At 43.0% G+C, this 14,709-nt stretch overlaps 1 protein-coding gene across 1 annotated transcript in view; it reads left to right on the forward strand.

Annotated features, from left to right (window-relative positions):
* LOC139051559 (tachykinin-like peptides receptor 86C) overlaps window positions 1-5,113 on the forward strand; it is a 489,557-nt gene extending 484,444 nt beyond the window's left edge. Inside the window, exon 7 of the mRNA XM_070528526.1 lies at window positions 3,746-5,113. Coding sequence (XP_070384627.1) covers window positions 3,746-4,013 — 268 coding nt within the window. The 3' untranslated portion in view covers window positions 4,014-5,113. The remainder of the gene's footprint in view (window positions 1-3,745) is intronic.
* The last annotated feature ends 9,596 nt before the right edge of the window (window positions 5,114-14,709 follow it).

Raw genomic sequence — 14,709 nt, forward strand, 5'->3', positions numbered from 1 at the left:
ATAAAAACCATATAGCGCCTTGGGAAAACTTTTATACACAACGATGCCATCAAAAAATATTTTCCTTACGAAAGGTAAGTTGAGACGATAAGATATAACATACGTCAAAATTACGGAATATATAATAATTTTTAAGCACAACTTATGACTAGAATTATTAGCATGAAGCTATGTAAATCCATAACGGAATAGTTTAATGATTGTGATAGAAACTCAAGTATCGACACGTGAAAATTCGCTTTTGAGCGCGATCATAATCGGCGCATTGATCGCGACTGCTTCTCGGTAGGATTTTTTTTTTATTTTGGCGGTCGAGAGTGGGGTGTGGCCCTTACACGGGTGCGGCCTTTACATTGATTTATACGACAAGAATATTCCCTCGGGTTTTGTATTATGCGCCTCTGTCACCAGTACTGCTTCAAATTTCCGGCGGAGGTGCTTCGTTTTTTCTCCATTGAGCCAGAGTCTAAACTGTGGCGCGCTTGACTACTATTGATTCCGATTTCGAGTGAATGCGGGTTTAGCCACCTTTTGCATACCAAGTGAATTACATATATTTATGGCCACTGCATGCAAGCGGCGATGCTTCCATCCCTAATGTGGTAAAATAGTCGAAAACTCTTTTTCATGAGTTCTTAGGATTGCCTACTAGAATGAGAAGGAATACTGAAACACATATCATTCACGTGCATTTCACAGAGCGTTGATGAAAGACTCTGCTGAAGTGAGCACTGAAGTCTGCAGGCCGTTTAAAGGTAAAAAAAAATCGTGCCAAGCAACCAATATAATCCGAGGTGAACATACAGCAACATATTCATTGGCTAAGCATAGGCTATCCATGCCATTCAAAACAATTGTTAGTTTGCTACCTGCTCCTTACAAAAATATAACAAAACTTTGTCCGGGGTATATATTTAGGTGCATAGTATCTGCGCTTTGTGATCACAGTGAACATTTAAAGAAATGTTGAAGTGAGAAAATATGGAGGAGGACAGCCGCTGCTGGTCCTTCTAATGCTCCTTGTCCTGCTATTGTCAAGATTTGAAAAAAATAAAGCGAAAGTATAAATTAGAAGTCGTGAACGTAGGCGCCAGCAATAATACACTGAGGTTTTAGCTAGAAATAAATTGTAAGGGGAAAGGTAGAGCCAACTCAAAAGAAACCTCAAATGAATGACGTTGGTAGTGACACCTTATGGGGAGGGGCTCCCCCCCCCCACACCGTATTCGGCGTCTACGGGCTGCGAAGTTTACAGTAGCCTATGTTATTCGCAAAATGAGTACTTTTAATAAGCCCAAGGAGTGGATCAGGGCACGTTAACCACTGAGCGTTGAATACAGCCTGAGTCAATCTACTGAATGTAAGAGTAGATTGGGCTTCATTAACAAAATGCATGCACTTGCTCGTTCACTGGACCTACCCTGTACCCATTCCCTCTGACCGTCGCTCCAGTTCTCGTTACGTGAATATCTCTGCAGTAGTGGAGAAGACACGCCCTAAAGCAACATCCCCCTCCTCATCTGTGCGCTCCGCATAGATATGCTCGGATATATGGCAGCCCTCAAATCGGCGGTCACTTAGACCTGGAATTTCTCACCCAAAGACTTTGTCTGATATCTGAACTTTTATGCTCCTGCATATGTTGTAGATGTGCATGATCTAGCTTGGACAAACAGTTGGACATAAACCTTCAGTGAAAAAATGCACACAACTATGAGCGATCGCTAATGGACAACGCTCCTGTAGTTTGTCACTAGAGCAGTATCTGCATAGAGTTGCATGCTGTTATTTAATCTAATTCCCTTATTATTTTTTGTGCCATCACACGCAAAGCAATGCAAGAGTCCGACAGTGATGATGAAAAAGGATGTCGTGATATATAGAAGAAGATTACATCCCATTTTCGAAATAGTAAATTAAACAAGTTAAATATTATGAAGACAGACAGTATTACGTTGCTTTCAATAATTTAAAGGTAACTCCGTAGTGTGGCTTCCTTTACCGCTGTAGAGTTGCGCCCCAGTGTCGAGAATGGCAAGAAAAAATGGTCCCATTTGAACACAGAAAAATTCTACCATTGCAGCACCAAAGCTTTAAAAAATTCAATTATGGAGTTTTACGTGCCAAAACCACTTTCTGATTATAAGGCACGCCGTAGTGGAGGACTCCGGAAATTTGAACCACCTGGGACTCGTTAACGTGCACCTAAATCTAAGCACACGGGTGTTTTCGCATTTCGCCCCCATCGAAATGCGGCCGCCGTGGCCGGGATTCAATCCCGCGACCTCGTGCTCAGCAGCCCAACACCATAGCCACTAAGCAACCACGGCGGGTACCAAAGATTTAGCGGAACATTGTCATTTAGTTGCTCCTTTTGTAAACAATTTACTGTTGATGCTGCAGACGTACTATGTTCATTTGGAAGAAAGGCCGTTCCATTCTGTAGCTTCCTTGTGAAAAAATGAAGCACAAATAGTTTTAGCACTGGCACGTGGGTGACAAATTTGTAACGCATGACTAGTGCAATGAGATATCGGAGCTGGAGGGAGAATGTAAGGAGAGCGATGAAGTAGCGAGTGAAACAACTTGTGAAATAAGGAGGGCTTCAACGCGTCGTTGACAAGACAAAGGTGATAAGTTGCACTCGGCCTTAAAGGATGAAGCCCTGATTTCATATGAATACGAAACATGAATGAATCGGGCAACACGATTTTGAACAGATTCTAAAATAGTTGTGAGACCTACTTCAGATGGGTTCCGAATGGGAGATGCGTAGTCTGACTGAGCTCTGACTACTGATTTATCAGCTAATAGTTTGACGTGTATCGGAGCATTGCATAAAGGGTGCTTTAAGAAACCCAAAGTTCTGTCACCTGATAAACTGACTTTAGCAATGTGCCTGTTCCAAGGCATATTGTTAGTTAATGTAACTCCATGGCATTTATAAGTAGTTACTGATTCAAGCGGAACGTTAGCTACGTTATAAGTGAAATGACGGAGATTTTGACGACGAGTGAAGCAAATGAGTTTGTATTTAGCAGGGTTTGGGGACATCAGCCAGTCATCACACCATTGTAGTATGTGGTCAAGGTCTTGTAGAATGATGTGGGCAGATTTGCCAGTAATGGTTTGGTAACTAACGCAGTCGTCATATTGTACGAACACATAAAAATGTGTTTATGCAATAAACGCGTTCGTTTCAAGCGGGGTGTATTTCAGTGTACTTCTTGATACGTACAATACCCTACTTCACAAATGCAGTAATACGATGTTCAAATGTTGGCATATGGGTCTCGCACTCATTCTTACACAAATGGTTTTTCTGCCATATTTCTTCAGTTTTATCGGAAAAACAAAATGAAGCATTCAATTTTCCACCTTCTGTTTTGACTTCCGTTTCTACCACACATTCCAGGGAAAGCGCTAATACATAGCCCTGAAAGTTTCCTGTGTTTCAGTAAAGGAGCGGTTTATGTATACATTAGAGAGTAGCCACTACCCTCACAGCTTGTCTTGTGTTCACAGCACCCCTGTGACACACTTTTCGCATAGGCGCTTTACACTTTCCCATGACGCTAATGGTATGCTCACGTTGCGATTCCTACACAAATTGCGTGCATGTTAGGTGGTGTATATCTCCAAAAAAAGAGGCAGTAGTGCTGCGCTGTTCATTTTTTTGTTGTTGTTGTTACTGTTGTTGTTGTTATGCTTGTTCCCAACCTGTATCTTTCCCTGCTTCATCCAGGTTCAACCAGTATTTCCGCCAGTGTCTCTGTTGTTGCTGCACCTTGCTGCCGGACGCGCCAGCTGCGCGAAGCCTTTCCGCGACGGCCCGCTCCAGCCAGAACAACTGCAGCAATCTGCGGGGCCGCATCGCGTTTCGCGCCAAGTTCAGAACGGATCTGGAAGAAAGGAACCAGATGCCACTGGCGGCTACCGTGCGAAAACCCACTGGCCACGAAGTCCTGACGCCCATCCACAGGACACTACCTTTCGCCGAGCACACGGCATGAAGTGTACGGGTGCAGTGGTGCAACGAATCAATACCGTCTGTGGAGTCGAAGTGACAGTGGTGTTTACTTTCAGAACTAAACGTCTGTTGACTTTTCCATTTCCACAAGAAGTGCAATGTTGCTCTGCTCTTAAGCAGAGACTATCACCATACTCGAAATGAAGTTGCCTTTTGCGATTACAGCACGGTGATTTGAGCACTAATGTGAAGTGAAAATGTGCCCTCGAACACATATGTACATAAACCTAGGAGGAGGTGCTCCAAATGGGCGTCTTGTAACTCTTGTCTACTGCGCTTGTTCATCCTCTCAATCGCAGTTGAAGAAGTCTGCGTGTTAAAACTTCAAAGTTTCTATTTATTTCCGCTCTAGGACTTTTGTAGGGCTGATGCCAACAACCGCTCAAAATAGATATTCCTTGCGGAAAAATTGTTTAAAAGAAAAGTAAGTCTTTCACTTGGCGTCCAGCAGTAGTAGTCTCATTAGAACTCCATGCTGAGCACATTGCTGCGATATCTTCATCGCTAACGACTAGTAGATATAAATCAATTCGCTGTGCTGAATGCAGTGAGCTTCTATCGGGGGAAAAATGATCCGTGAACTTGCGGCAGCCTCGTATTGGTGAGCAAGTGATCCTGCGTTCGAGTCCACTCAGCCAATGCTCGAAATCTGATAATAACATCAGGAGACATTGCTACGGATGTTTTAACGCTGCAGAGCTCCGGAAGCCATATTACTGACCTAAAATAAAAATTAATATTGTTACTTTAAAATAATTTAGGAACAGCACATACGTATTTTCGTAACTGCCAGAACTTTATTAGCTTTGCTCAATTGACGGATTGACTATGGTGACTGATTGCGAACGAGCAATTTCGCTGTGACTGGTCGAAAAGAGCCCACGTTGGGAAATTGTATTTGCTGCTATGCCGGCGTCCGAACTTCAAATAGCGAATTGTGAATGAATGCTCTTCGCCTCACTGTGTTGAATTCACTGTGGTGACATATCGTTCGTGTATGTGATATGGCGTTATCAAATAATTACTCGGAGTTCGTGAGTGTTTGTAAATGTTTACTACACATGCGTGGCAGCTAATGACTTACTTTTGCGTGTGAATCATCGCATACGATGAAATGTTCTGTCACGTTATAATAAAGGTTGTGCTGTGTGTATAATAATAATATTTGTTTCGTTTTTTTACCCAGCATGTTGCACGGTCCTTAACCAATTGTTAATGCAGTTTGGAGAGAGCTGTACTAAATTTCATAATGTTCTTTGTCCGTTGTACCAGTTATCAATTAATTGAATTTGACCACCGCAGTAGTTGCACATAACAGACTGTATCCTGCATGCTAAATTACGCGATATGCCGCTGTACAACTCCGGTATTATTAGTTGTGCAGCCACAAGTAAAGTTCAATGTTTCACTGACTGCAAATGAAGAAGAAAAAAATGGGGCTTTTAAAGCCATAACGATTTAGAATGGACATACAGCCGAGTGACGCTCATTATGTGCACTCACTTAAGCGTATATCTGATGCCTCTCCGATTCCTTCTTGTTCACCAACGGACCAGTGAACATGATATGTTTCCTGTTAGAGTGCCACCAATCGGTGCCCTTTATTTTCGCTGAGAAGACAAAAGCCATCTTGACACAACAAAAACTATTAACGGCTGCGAACGAATTCAGCATGGCTAATGGCGACGGCAAATGTTTAAAGGCTCACGGAGCACTCACGAACAACACTTTTTTTCATATCTGGAAAAAGCTGAGAGCAAATATAGCAGATAGTCCAATGTCTGTGAGCTTTCGTAAACGCTTGAAAAGAGACACATAAAGACAATGTAGCCTGCAAAAGGTAATGCATAGAAATACGGATAAAAAAAGGCGGTAACACACGAGAGATACAAATGATGACAGAACTAGCTGATCCTATTCTCTTGTTCATCTGGGATCTTGTCTGCTTTCGCTGTTTTTTTTTATCCATTCTATAATGTACAAGAAAGCCCAGTTCACCGCTTTGCTATTTCAAATTCATGCACAGTACTGAGCATTAGAGCCAAAGAAAGTTGAACTGCGCGAGTGGCCACTCGAGGCACTTTGCGTGTATTCCCGGGCTTTGTTCGCGCGCGGGAATACGCTTTTATGTAGCATGAATTGAGCAGCAGAAAGCTGCATGGGGAGTTTCTCATGTTGTTCTATGCTTTTCTCATTGACACTTTTATCTGATTATAATATTTGAGTAGTTGAATAAATAAGAAATAATAAATACTAATAAATAAATAAATAAATATATAATAAGGTTGATCATCTAATTACGTGGAATGCAAAAATATAACCTGAGTTTCTCCAAGCGACGCAAAACAGCATTACCTTGGTTCGGTCAAGCTACGCGGCATTTGCATATCTTTAATGTTTGGCTCAAGTTAAGTGAAACCCCCCGCATATATGAACAACTTACAAAGTAGCTGTTCACAGCATTATTTCGGGTTGGATGATACCATGAGAACGTTTAAATATACATGTAGGTTTACGATTGTCTTTATGTCACATTCGTAATATTGCTTTCTAGCCCTCAGCGCTAGGAACAAGCGCTTCCACAGTTGGGCTAGAGCTGTCGCTAACTTGTGAGTGTGGTGAAATGAGCTATTTATAACGTTTGCTCTAGCACAAGTAATAAAGAATAGAAATTAGGCGAAAACAGGAATCAACATCGGGAAGAATCGAACCCAACATTTACCCGCCCTTGGGTGTAGTGGCTGAGGCGTAGCGCTACTAAGCATCGACATCTCTGCTAAGCGCAAAAGACGACAAAGGATAGAACAGAAGACCGGCGCTGCGTTGTGTCACACAGCGCCTGTCTTGTGTCCTATCTTCTGTCCTCGTCTTTTGCGCTGGGCGGACATGTCGATATTCAATCACCAACTCACCTGAGCTTTTACTTTATCGAGTTACTAAGCCCGAGGGCGCGGGATTGAATCCCGGCCATGGCGGCCGCATTTGGATGGCGGGTTAAATGCAATAGCATCCATGCACAGTGAATTCGGTGCATTTTAAAGAACTCCAGGTATTTAAATTAACCGGATTCCTTCACTACGGCGTGCCTCATCATCAAATCTGTGACGCAAAAGATCTCTCCGCGCGGTGTCCTGTCTTTTCTAGCCTATGCGATACGCGATGTGTGTATGAAATGGCAGCAACCTTTCTTCGTGCACATTCTTGAGCAAACAGTGCTGCAGTGTCGACAGCGAGAGCTATTATATCGCCCTCCCCTGGCTGTTTTGATGTCCACCGAGTTCCGCCAAAAATTGCGAAGAAATGAAATTATTTATTTATTTATTTATTTATTTACAAAATACTGCAGACCGGATCGGTCCAAGCAGGAGAGGGTACATACATTTGTTAGTAAGCAACAAATGCCACAGGATCAGCAACAAATTAGCCTTACAATCAGCAACAATGGGGAAGTTATGATTTGCATCCAGAAAATATAATAACAAAACTAAACAGGGTTACAAAGCAAATACAATTTGTGAGAGTGCGTGCCCCAAACACAGGTACATAGACAAAAAAGCACACTACGCACAGTTAATAAGTAATCATCCTTTCTAGCCATACACATAGATACTTATATACAGGCTCTCAAGAAGTTGAAGAAAGGAGAGGTTATGAGGCAGGGAATTCCAGTCGGATATTGTTTTAGGGAAAAATGAATGTTTGAAGAAATTCGTGTGGGCAAATATTTGCTTGATGTTATGGCTATGTTTATGTCGTGAGGGTCTGGTTGTGTCCCTTTCGAAGTAATCCTGTGGCTGAATGCCTAGTTTTTGAAAATACAAAGAGTGAAAAAAGCGCAGCCGGGCAGCCTTTCTTCTTTCAGCCAATGGCTCAAGGGCTGCCTGATGTAACATGGCGGACAGAGAGTCCCTTCGCCTGTAGCGGTTATATATAAACCTTACTGCTAATCTCTGGATTTCTTCTAGTTTATCTATGTTGATTGTGGTGTGTGGGTCCCATACTATGCTGGCGTATTCAAGAGTAGGTCTAACAATTGATTTGTAAGCTTGAAGTCTAAGTACGCTTGAAGAATTGCCTAATTTGTATTTTAAGAAACCTAGCTTTTTCCTTGCAGATGAGCAGATGTTGGAGATATGGGATGACCATTTAAGATCAGATGTGAAAGTCACGCCCAGGTATCTGTATTCTTCCACTTGACTAATTATGTTGTCCCCAATGCCATACGTAAATTTCATTTTGTTGATCTTATTCGTAGCACATAAATAAACGGTTTTATCATAATTAATTGTCATATCCCACTTGTTACACCAGTCTGCAAGGAGCTGTAAGTTCGAATTTAGGACAAGTTGATCGGATACAGAATCAATGCTTTTGAAGATAATGCAGTCATCGGCGAATAACCTGGCCGACGTGCTTAGTTCCAGAATACCTAACAGGTCGTTAATATATATATTAAATAAAACAGGCCCCAAGACTGAGCCCTGAGGAACACCAGATTGAACATCTAAGAAGCGGGAGCAGTTGCCATCAATTTCCACATATTGTTTTCTATTTTGTAAATATGACATAACCCAAGCGATGATACAGGAAGGGTACCCATTTCTTTCATTTTGATTATTCATTTGGAGTGAGGAACCCTATCAAACGCCTTGGAGAAATCCATAAAAATTATATCTACCTGACCACCACTGTCGAGAGTTTTTGTTAGATTATGTACGGTATCAATTAGTTGTGTGGTAGTGGAAAAACGTTGCCGGAAGCCATGTTGCCTATTGCTAATTATTTTATTCGTGTCTAAAAAGCTGTTAAGGTATTTGAGTATAATATGCTCTATGAGTTTGCAAGGAATAGAGGTGAGAGATATAGGGCGGTAATTATTGATTTCCGATGGATTTCCTTTCTTTAATACGGGTACAACACGCGCAACACGCCAGTCATGGGGTACGGCGCCTGACTCTACAGATTTTTGAAAGATTACGACAAGAAATCTGACCAGAATTTCTCATACCTTTTTAAGAATGCTGCGGGAATGTTGTCAGGGCCGGCTGATTTTTTTGGGTCCAATCGCAATAGAAGTTCGGTAACACCTTCCAAAGAGATGGTAATGGTGCTTGCGCCAACACTAACTGACGTGTTATCAATCCTTGCATCAAGTCTGAAAAATACGCTTTGGAAATGGAGGTTGAACCTATCTGCTATTTCCTTTTTGTCCGTGACAACTTCCCCATCGACCGTTACTTGGTCTAACTTTTTATTGTCCTTATTCGAGAGGTACTGCCAGAATTTTCGAGGATTTTCCGTTGCAAAACAACCAAGTGTCTCCGAAAAATACCTGTCTCTTGCTTTTTGCAGTCTGAGCTTGAGGGAGGCGCCTAATTCTGTAATTAGTGACGCATTTTTATTCTTTTTCTTCCTGCAACGCTTGATCTTCCGTTTTAATTGTATTAGTTCTCGGTTTAACCAAGGGTTTGTTCTCCCTAGTTTCTTTACTTTTTCCGGTACAAAGTTTCTTATGCAGTAATCGCAGAGGTATTTAAACCCCGCCCACAGCGCATTTACGTCGTCCTCACAAAACGATAAGAGGGCATCTTGCAGAAAATGCATAATGCGTGGGTTGTCTGCTGCGTCAAAATGCTTTACAGTTTGTAATTTTGGCGTGGACGTTCCCAGTTGGCGAGGGAGCATGCAGTTAAAGTAGACCAATTTGCGATCAGAAATGCCCTCGTAAACTTCAGTAATGCAATTTTTTATGCCTGCGGAACACAAAATGAGGTCTAGAATTGAGGAAGCTGAACTAGTTACGCATGTAGGAGAGTGTACACTCTGGACTAGATTATACGCGAACAACATATCAAGTAATACTTCTGAACTATGCGCATCGGGGGGACTAAACTTCATGGTGCCCCAATCAATGTGGGGAAGATTAAAGTCACCTGCAATTATAATATTCTGATGTAGGTACTTTTCTAGGTAATCATATAATTCCAGTAGATATACTGGTCCCGCCCCAGGAGGCCTATAGATACAAACAATAGTTATTTGGTTACCTGAGAACACAAGCCTACACGAAACGCTTTCATGAAAGGTGGAAACATTGGGCAAAAGGACAGAAGACAATCCAGCCTTAACGAGAATCGCAATTCCGCCGCCCCTCGTGATGCGGTCCTTTCTGTAGCACGTGTATGAAGGCGGTACGGCGCAGCTATCAGGAATGTCGGCATGAAGCCAAGTTTCAGATATAATCGCCACGTGTGGATCATAGAAGTTTAATAACTGTTCGAGCTGGTCTTGCTTGTTGCACAAACTTTGCGCATTCAAACACATTTGTCAAAGTGATTTTTCCACAACGCGTGCGGTGGTATCCGTTCGTCCATCTGGGGACGTGTGGGCTGCTTTGCGCAGCAATACCCTGCAGTTTTTCTGCTCGTCCCACGCATAAATGTTACCATTTACATGCAGTTTGTTCTAGACTAGCTTTATTTTATCACCGGGGCGTTTTTCGCTCTTATAGGATTGCCAAAGCAGTTTCCTTATTTTTGCAGTTGCCTGCGAGTAGTCTTCAGATATTGACACTCCGGAATCTTTTAGTTTGTGGCCATTTGTAAGTACGGCTATTTTTTCGTTGTAATTGTAGAGCCGAAGAATAACAGGCCTTGGTTGATTATAGCGTTTTTTGCCAATTCTGTGTATACGTTCCAGAGAATCAATATTCACTCCTAGCTTGTCCTTGCAAATGTCTTGAAGAAGCTTTCTTTCAAGATCGGACCGGGTTTCACTAGCATCTTCCTTTATTCCGAAGACTACTAAGCTATTCCTACGGCTGCGGTCCTCAAAATCTATCAGTTGTTTTCCCTGTGCAGCCAGAACATTCTGTAAGTGCTGTACTGTTTCCTCGAGCTTAAGTATCTTTTCTTCGTTTGCCTTGGATATCGCGAGAACTTCGTCTAGTTTGGACAGCTTTTCGTTAATTTCAGCAAGAGTAGCGTCGCGCTTTGAATCGGCAGGTTTCAGACTTTTTAATTCTGCCAAGATTGTGCTAAGTGTTGGTTCATTATCACCGCGAGGACCGGGATTCGTTTCCACATCACCACATAACAGAAGTGTGTAAATCGTCATTCGAAGAAAATCGAAGAAGTAAATTGTCATTGTGCCACGAGGATTTCAACTAAGAAGTGCAGAGTGGCAGTCCCGGATTCTGCCTCTCAGCCCCTCTGTTTTTTTTTTGCAATTACCTTTCTTCAGCTACCTCACGCAGTTGTTGCTTTGCGACCATCTGGGTGTCTAGCTGTTTTGATCGACGTCTTTGAATTGAACTTTGAACTTTATTCAGAATCCGGCGATTGGAAATCCCGAGCCTGGGGCCGTCTAGACCGCCATTGGGAGCTGTTCCTCCCGTGCGGCCTCAATTGCTCGCTGGACGGCCCAAAGTTGGACTTGGAGTTCTGAGCTGAGATGCTCGGCCGACAACCGCGTCCGTAGATTTTCCGGGGAGACTGACATTTTATCTTGATATTTTTTACATCCCCATAACATGTGATTGAAGGGTGGCTGTAGCAGACTTGCAGAGATTGCATATATTGCTCTCGTATACATCTCGGGATAGAAAGTCTTTAGTTGCACGGGACTCGTATAGATTTCTGTTTGTAATCGCCACAAATAGCGGAATCAGCTCTGTTCATTCTTGTGTGAGGAGGTGTTAATATTCGCCTCCGATTTTGATAGAATTTGGTAATGTTGCTAAATCCTGTTAATCTGTCTTTTTGACTCCCGATCACCTCCTCGACGTTCTCCTGACCGGTGAAAATCCCTCCTTGCTCAGCTCGCCGAGTAAGACCTCGAGGTCTGCGACCTTTCGGTTAATTCCAGGAAGGCTTGGAGTCGTATGTGCTGGGAACCAGAGCAATTGCCTGCCGTTCAATTGCCTGCCGATAATTTTGCATCGTTGACTCTGGTGATGTGCCATGCCTAAGGAGAAGTCCTACCCTTGGCATAATTTCAAATGGCCTCCTGAAAGTCGCAAATGATGTATTGAGTATTCATGGAGACTAATGCTAGTGCAATGGCTACCTCCTCCGTTGTCGCGGAATGTTTTGTGTTAAATGACACGCTTGTAAGGCGGTTTTAGTTCTCATATGCGACTGTGGCTACGTAGCTATTTCTGTGTGAATATTCACCCGCGTCTACGAAGGTTGCTCTGTTCTGTGACCCAAAGCTTCGGATCATTTCTTCTGCTCTACTCGTGCGTCTGCCCTCATTGTAGCCTGGATGCATATTCTTGGGTGTATTTGGTACTTGGAGTTTGTCACGAATTTCTCTCGTTATCGTCCTTTTTTCCCGTGTAGATTGTGGAAATGCATTCCTAACTTGCGTAGTCTATACGTTTCGTTTTGGTGAGTAGTTCCGCCCGAGATGTTTGCTGTTCTTTTATGAGCTAGCCGAATGGGTTGTGCAGTCCAAACATTAGCAAGAGATCCGTGCTCCTACTGATGGGAACTCCTAGTGCTGGTTTGTATGCCTTCTTTATCAGATTGTTAATCTTGGTCTTTTCAACTGCAAACCAAATGTGGAAGGCTGCTATGCATGTGACCTGACTGATTACGAATGGTTCTATCAGCCGTATGATACTTTCTTCCTTCATACCCTGGTGCACGTTAATTTGTTTGATCAATCCCATGGTGCTTGTTGCCGTTGCATCCAACTTCTTTATGGTTTCCCCGTTTGAATCTTTTTTTCTCGATTACTAACCCCAGCCCCTTCAGCTGGATGACTATTGGGATATTACGCCCGTTCTTGGTGTGTTGCTTGATTTCCTCATGAGCCTCGTTTACGTCGTGTCCTTTGGGAGGCCTGCCCCAAAGTGGAGGTGGCATAACTTCGGATTTCTCTGCAGAACATGTGAGGCCTGTACCGATGAGGTATACCTCTACCGCGTTTATTGCGTTTTGGAGTTTTTGTTTCATTGATCCATAACTACCATCACACACGCAGATACTAATATCATCCGCGTTGATTGCGCGATTCAGGGACTCTATGGGATTTAGTTGTTCGGGTAGTCCCATCAAGACGAGATTGAACAGCATCGGTGAGATGACAGCGCCTTGGGGTGTGCCACCCCCTCTGTGCCAATATCGGGTGACCTGAGCCCTCCGATGGAGATAACTGCGTTCCTATCTGATAGTAAGTTCTGGATGTAGTTATACGTCCGTTGCGATAAAAAAGAGCCTTTAAAACTTTATCTCGAGCTAGGCGCAATCGAACCCCCGTCACATAGGTTCCTCAAGCAGAGCAGTCCGATGCTGCAGCAAGCTGGCGTATGAATGCGCGGTATGTGCATCGCTCTTCATTGATTCTTTTTCAAGCTTGCGTAACTGAGTATGTGCTACAGGGTACGCGGCCAGCGAGGGAACGATTGTCAGCGTTCTCATGCACCCGCGCACCGCGTATCTCGGAGGCCACGCGCGAAGTTTTCGGTCCCTCCGATAGATGGCGCAGCGCATCCGACGGAAGCAAGAGAAAGCAGTTCCACTGCAATCTACGCCTCATGGATGGCGCGTTTCGGTGGGAACAATACGTCGCCTGGCTGCATTGCTTCAATGGTAATCGCACCAGCATCGTCAACCATCGTTTGACAGGTTGTGCCGGAATTTTTTCTCTTTGTTTTTAATGTTATTTGTTAGAGTAACTTATGAACATAACGCCACCCTAACCAGCGAACTTGTGAAACCAATGGAGAGAGACAGTAACACAATAAAGTAATCGCAAAATTTGTACAGTCCAGAATGGCGGGCATAGTGGCAGTCACTAATGGAGTGGCATCATCATATGCACTGCTCATACTTCCAGTAGAAATGATTTGATTAAGACGCCCATCCCCCTTTAGTATGGCGTTAAGCTAAACCGCCTCACCAAGAGGGGGTACCAATCCTCAAGAATGTCACTTATATTTCAAATATGCTTGAGGTGTACAGCCATTTGAATGAAATTTAGCTTAGAAGAAACGGTCAGTTAGGTGTTGCAGTCCATCACTCACACTTTCTACAAATTGCATTCCCACAAGAAAAAGAAACATCTCAAAAGGTGCATTGTCCTTAAAGGTTGGAAGCAGATGTCGGACAGAATCGATGCCAAAGTCTTTCTTTAGAGTCGGTTGAAGAACATTCCCAAAACAGGACGCCGTTATTCAATCCAATGAAATTTTCAATTGTATCCCATCACACAGATGGCAGTTAACAAAACCAAAAAATAACCTTTTTGTGGAGCCATACGTTTATCGCCAAGGTCTCCATATGGAGTTCGTAAAAGAAAATTCCGGAGCAAGGGGATATAGAGGGTAATCATTTTTAAGTTCTATGGAGTTCATAGAAGCCTGTAGAAGATAACATAATTATAGTCCTTGAGCTGGATTATTCAGAGAGGCGGACATTACTTGCACGAAGATTCGAAACACATATTCAACTATTACCACAATCCACTAGTTATTTTTTTGAATTGATCACTGTACGACACATATTGAAATTTGAGAATTGTAGCCGGTGTGTTTGAGAGGTGCTTTCACTTGGAATGAATGTGCACACTGACACCAATTTGGAGATATGCGCCGTCAAAATTACCGTAAAAAGGCAATATTGTTGCACTTACTTTTTTTTTAAACAAAACGCTCGTTCATGCACTGAAGCACA

The sequence above is a fragment of the Dermacentor albipictus genome, unplaced genomic scaffold, assembly GCF_038994185.2.
Source record: "Dermacentor albipictus isolate Rhodes 1998 colony unplaced genomic scaffold, USDA_Dalb.pri_finalv2 scaffold_12, whole genome shotgun sequence".
Classification (NCBI taxonomy): domain Eukaryota; kingdom Metazoa; phylum Arthropoda; class Arachnida; order Ixodida; family Ixodidae; genus Dermacentor; species Dermacentor albipictus.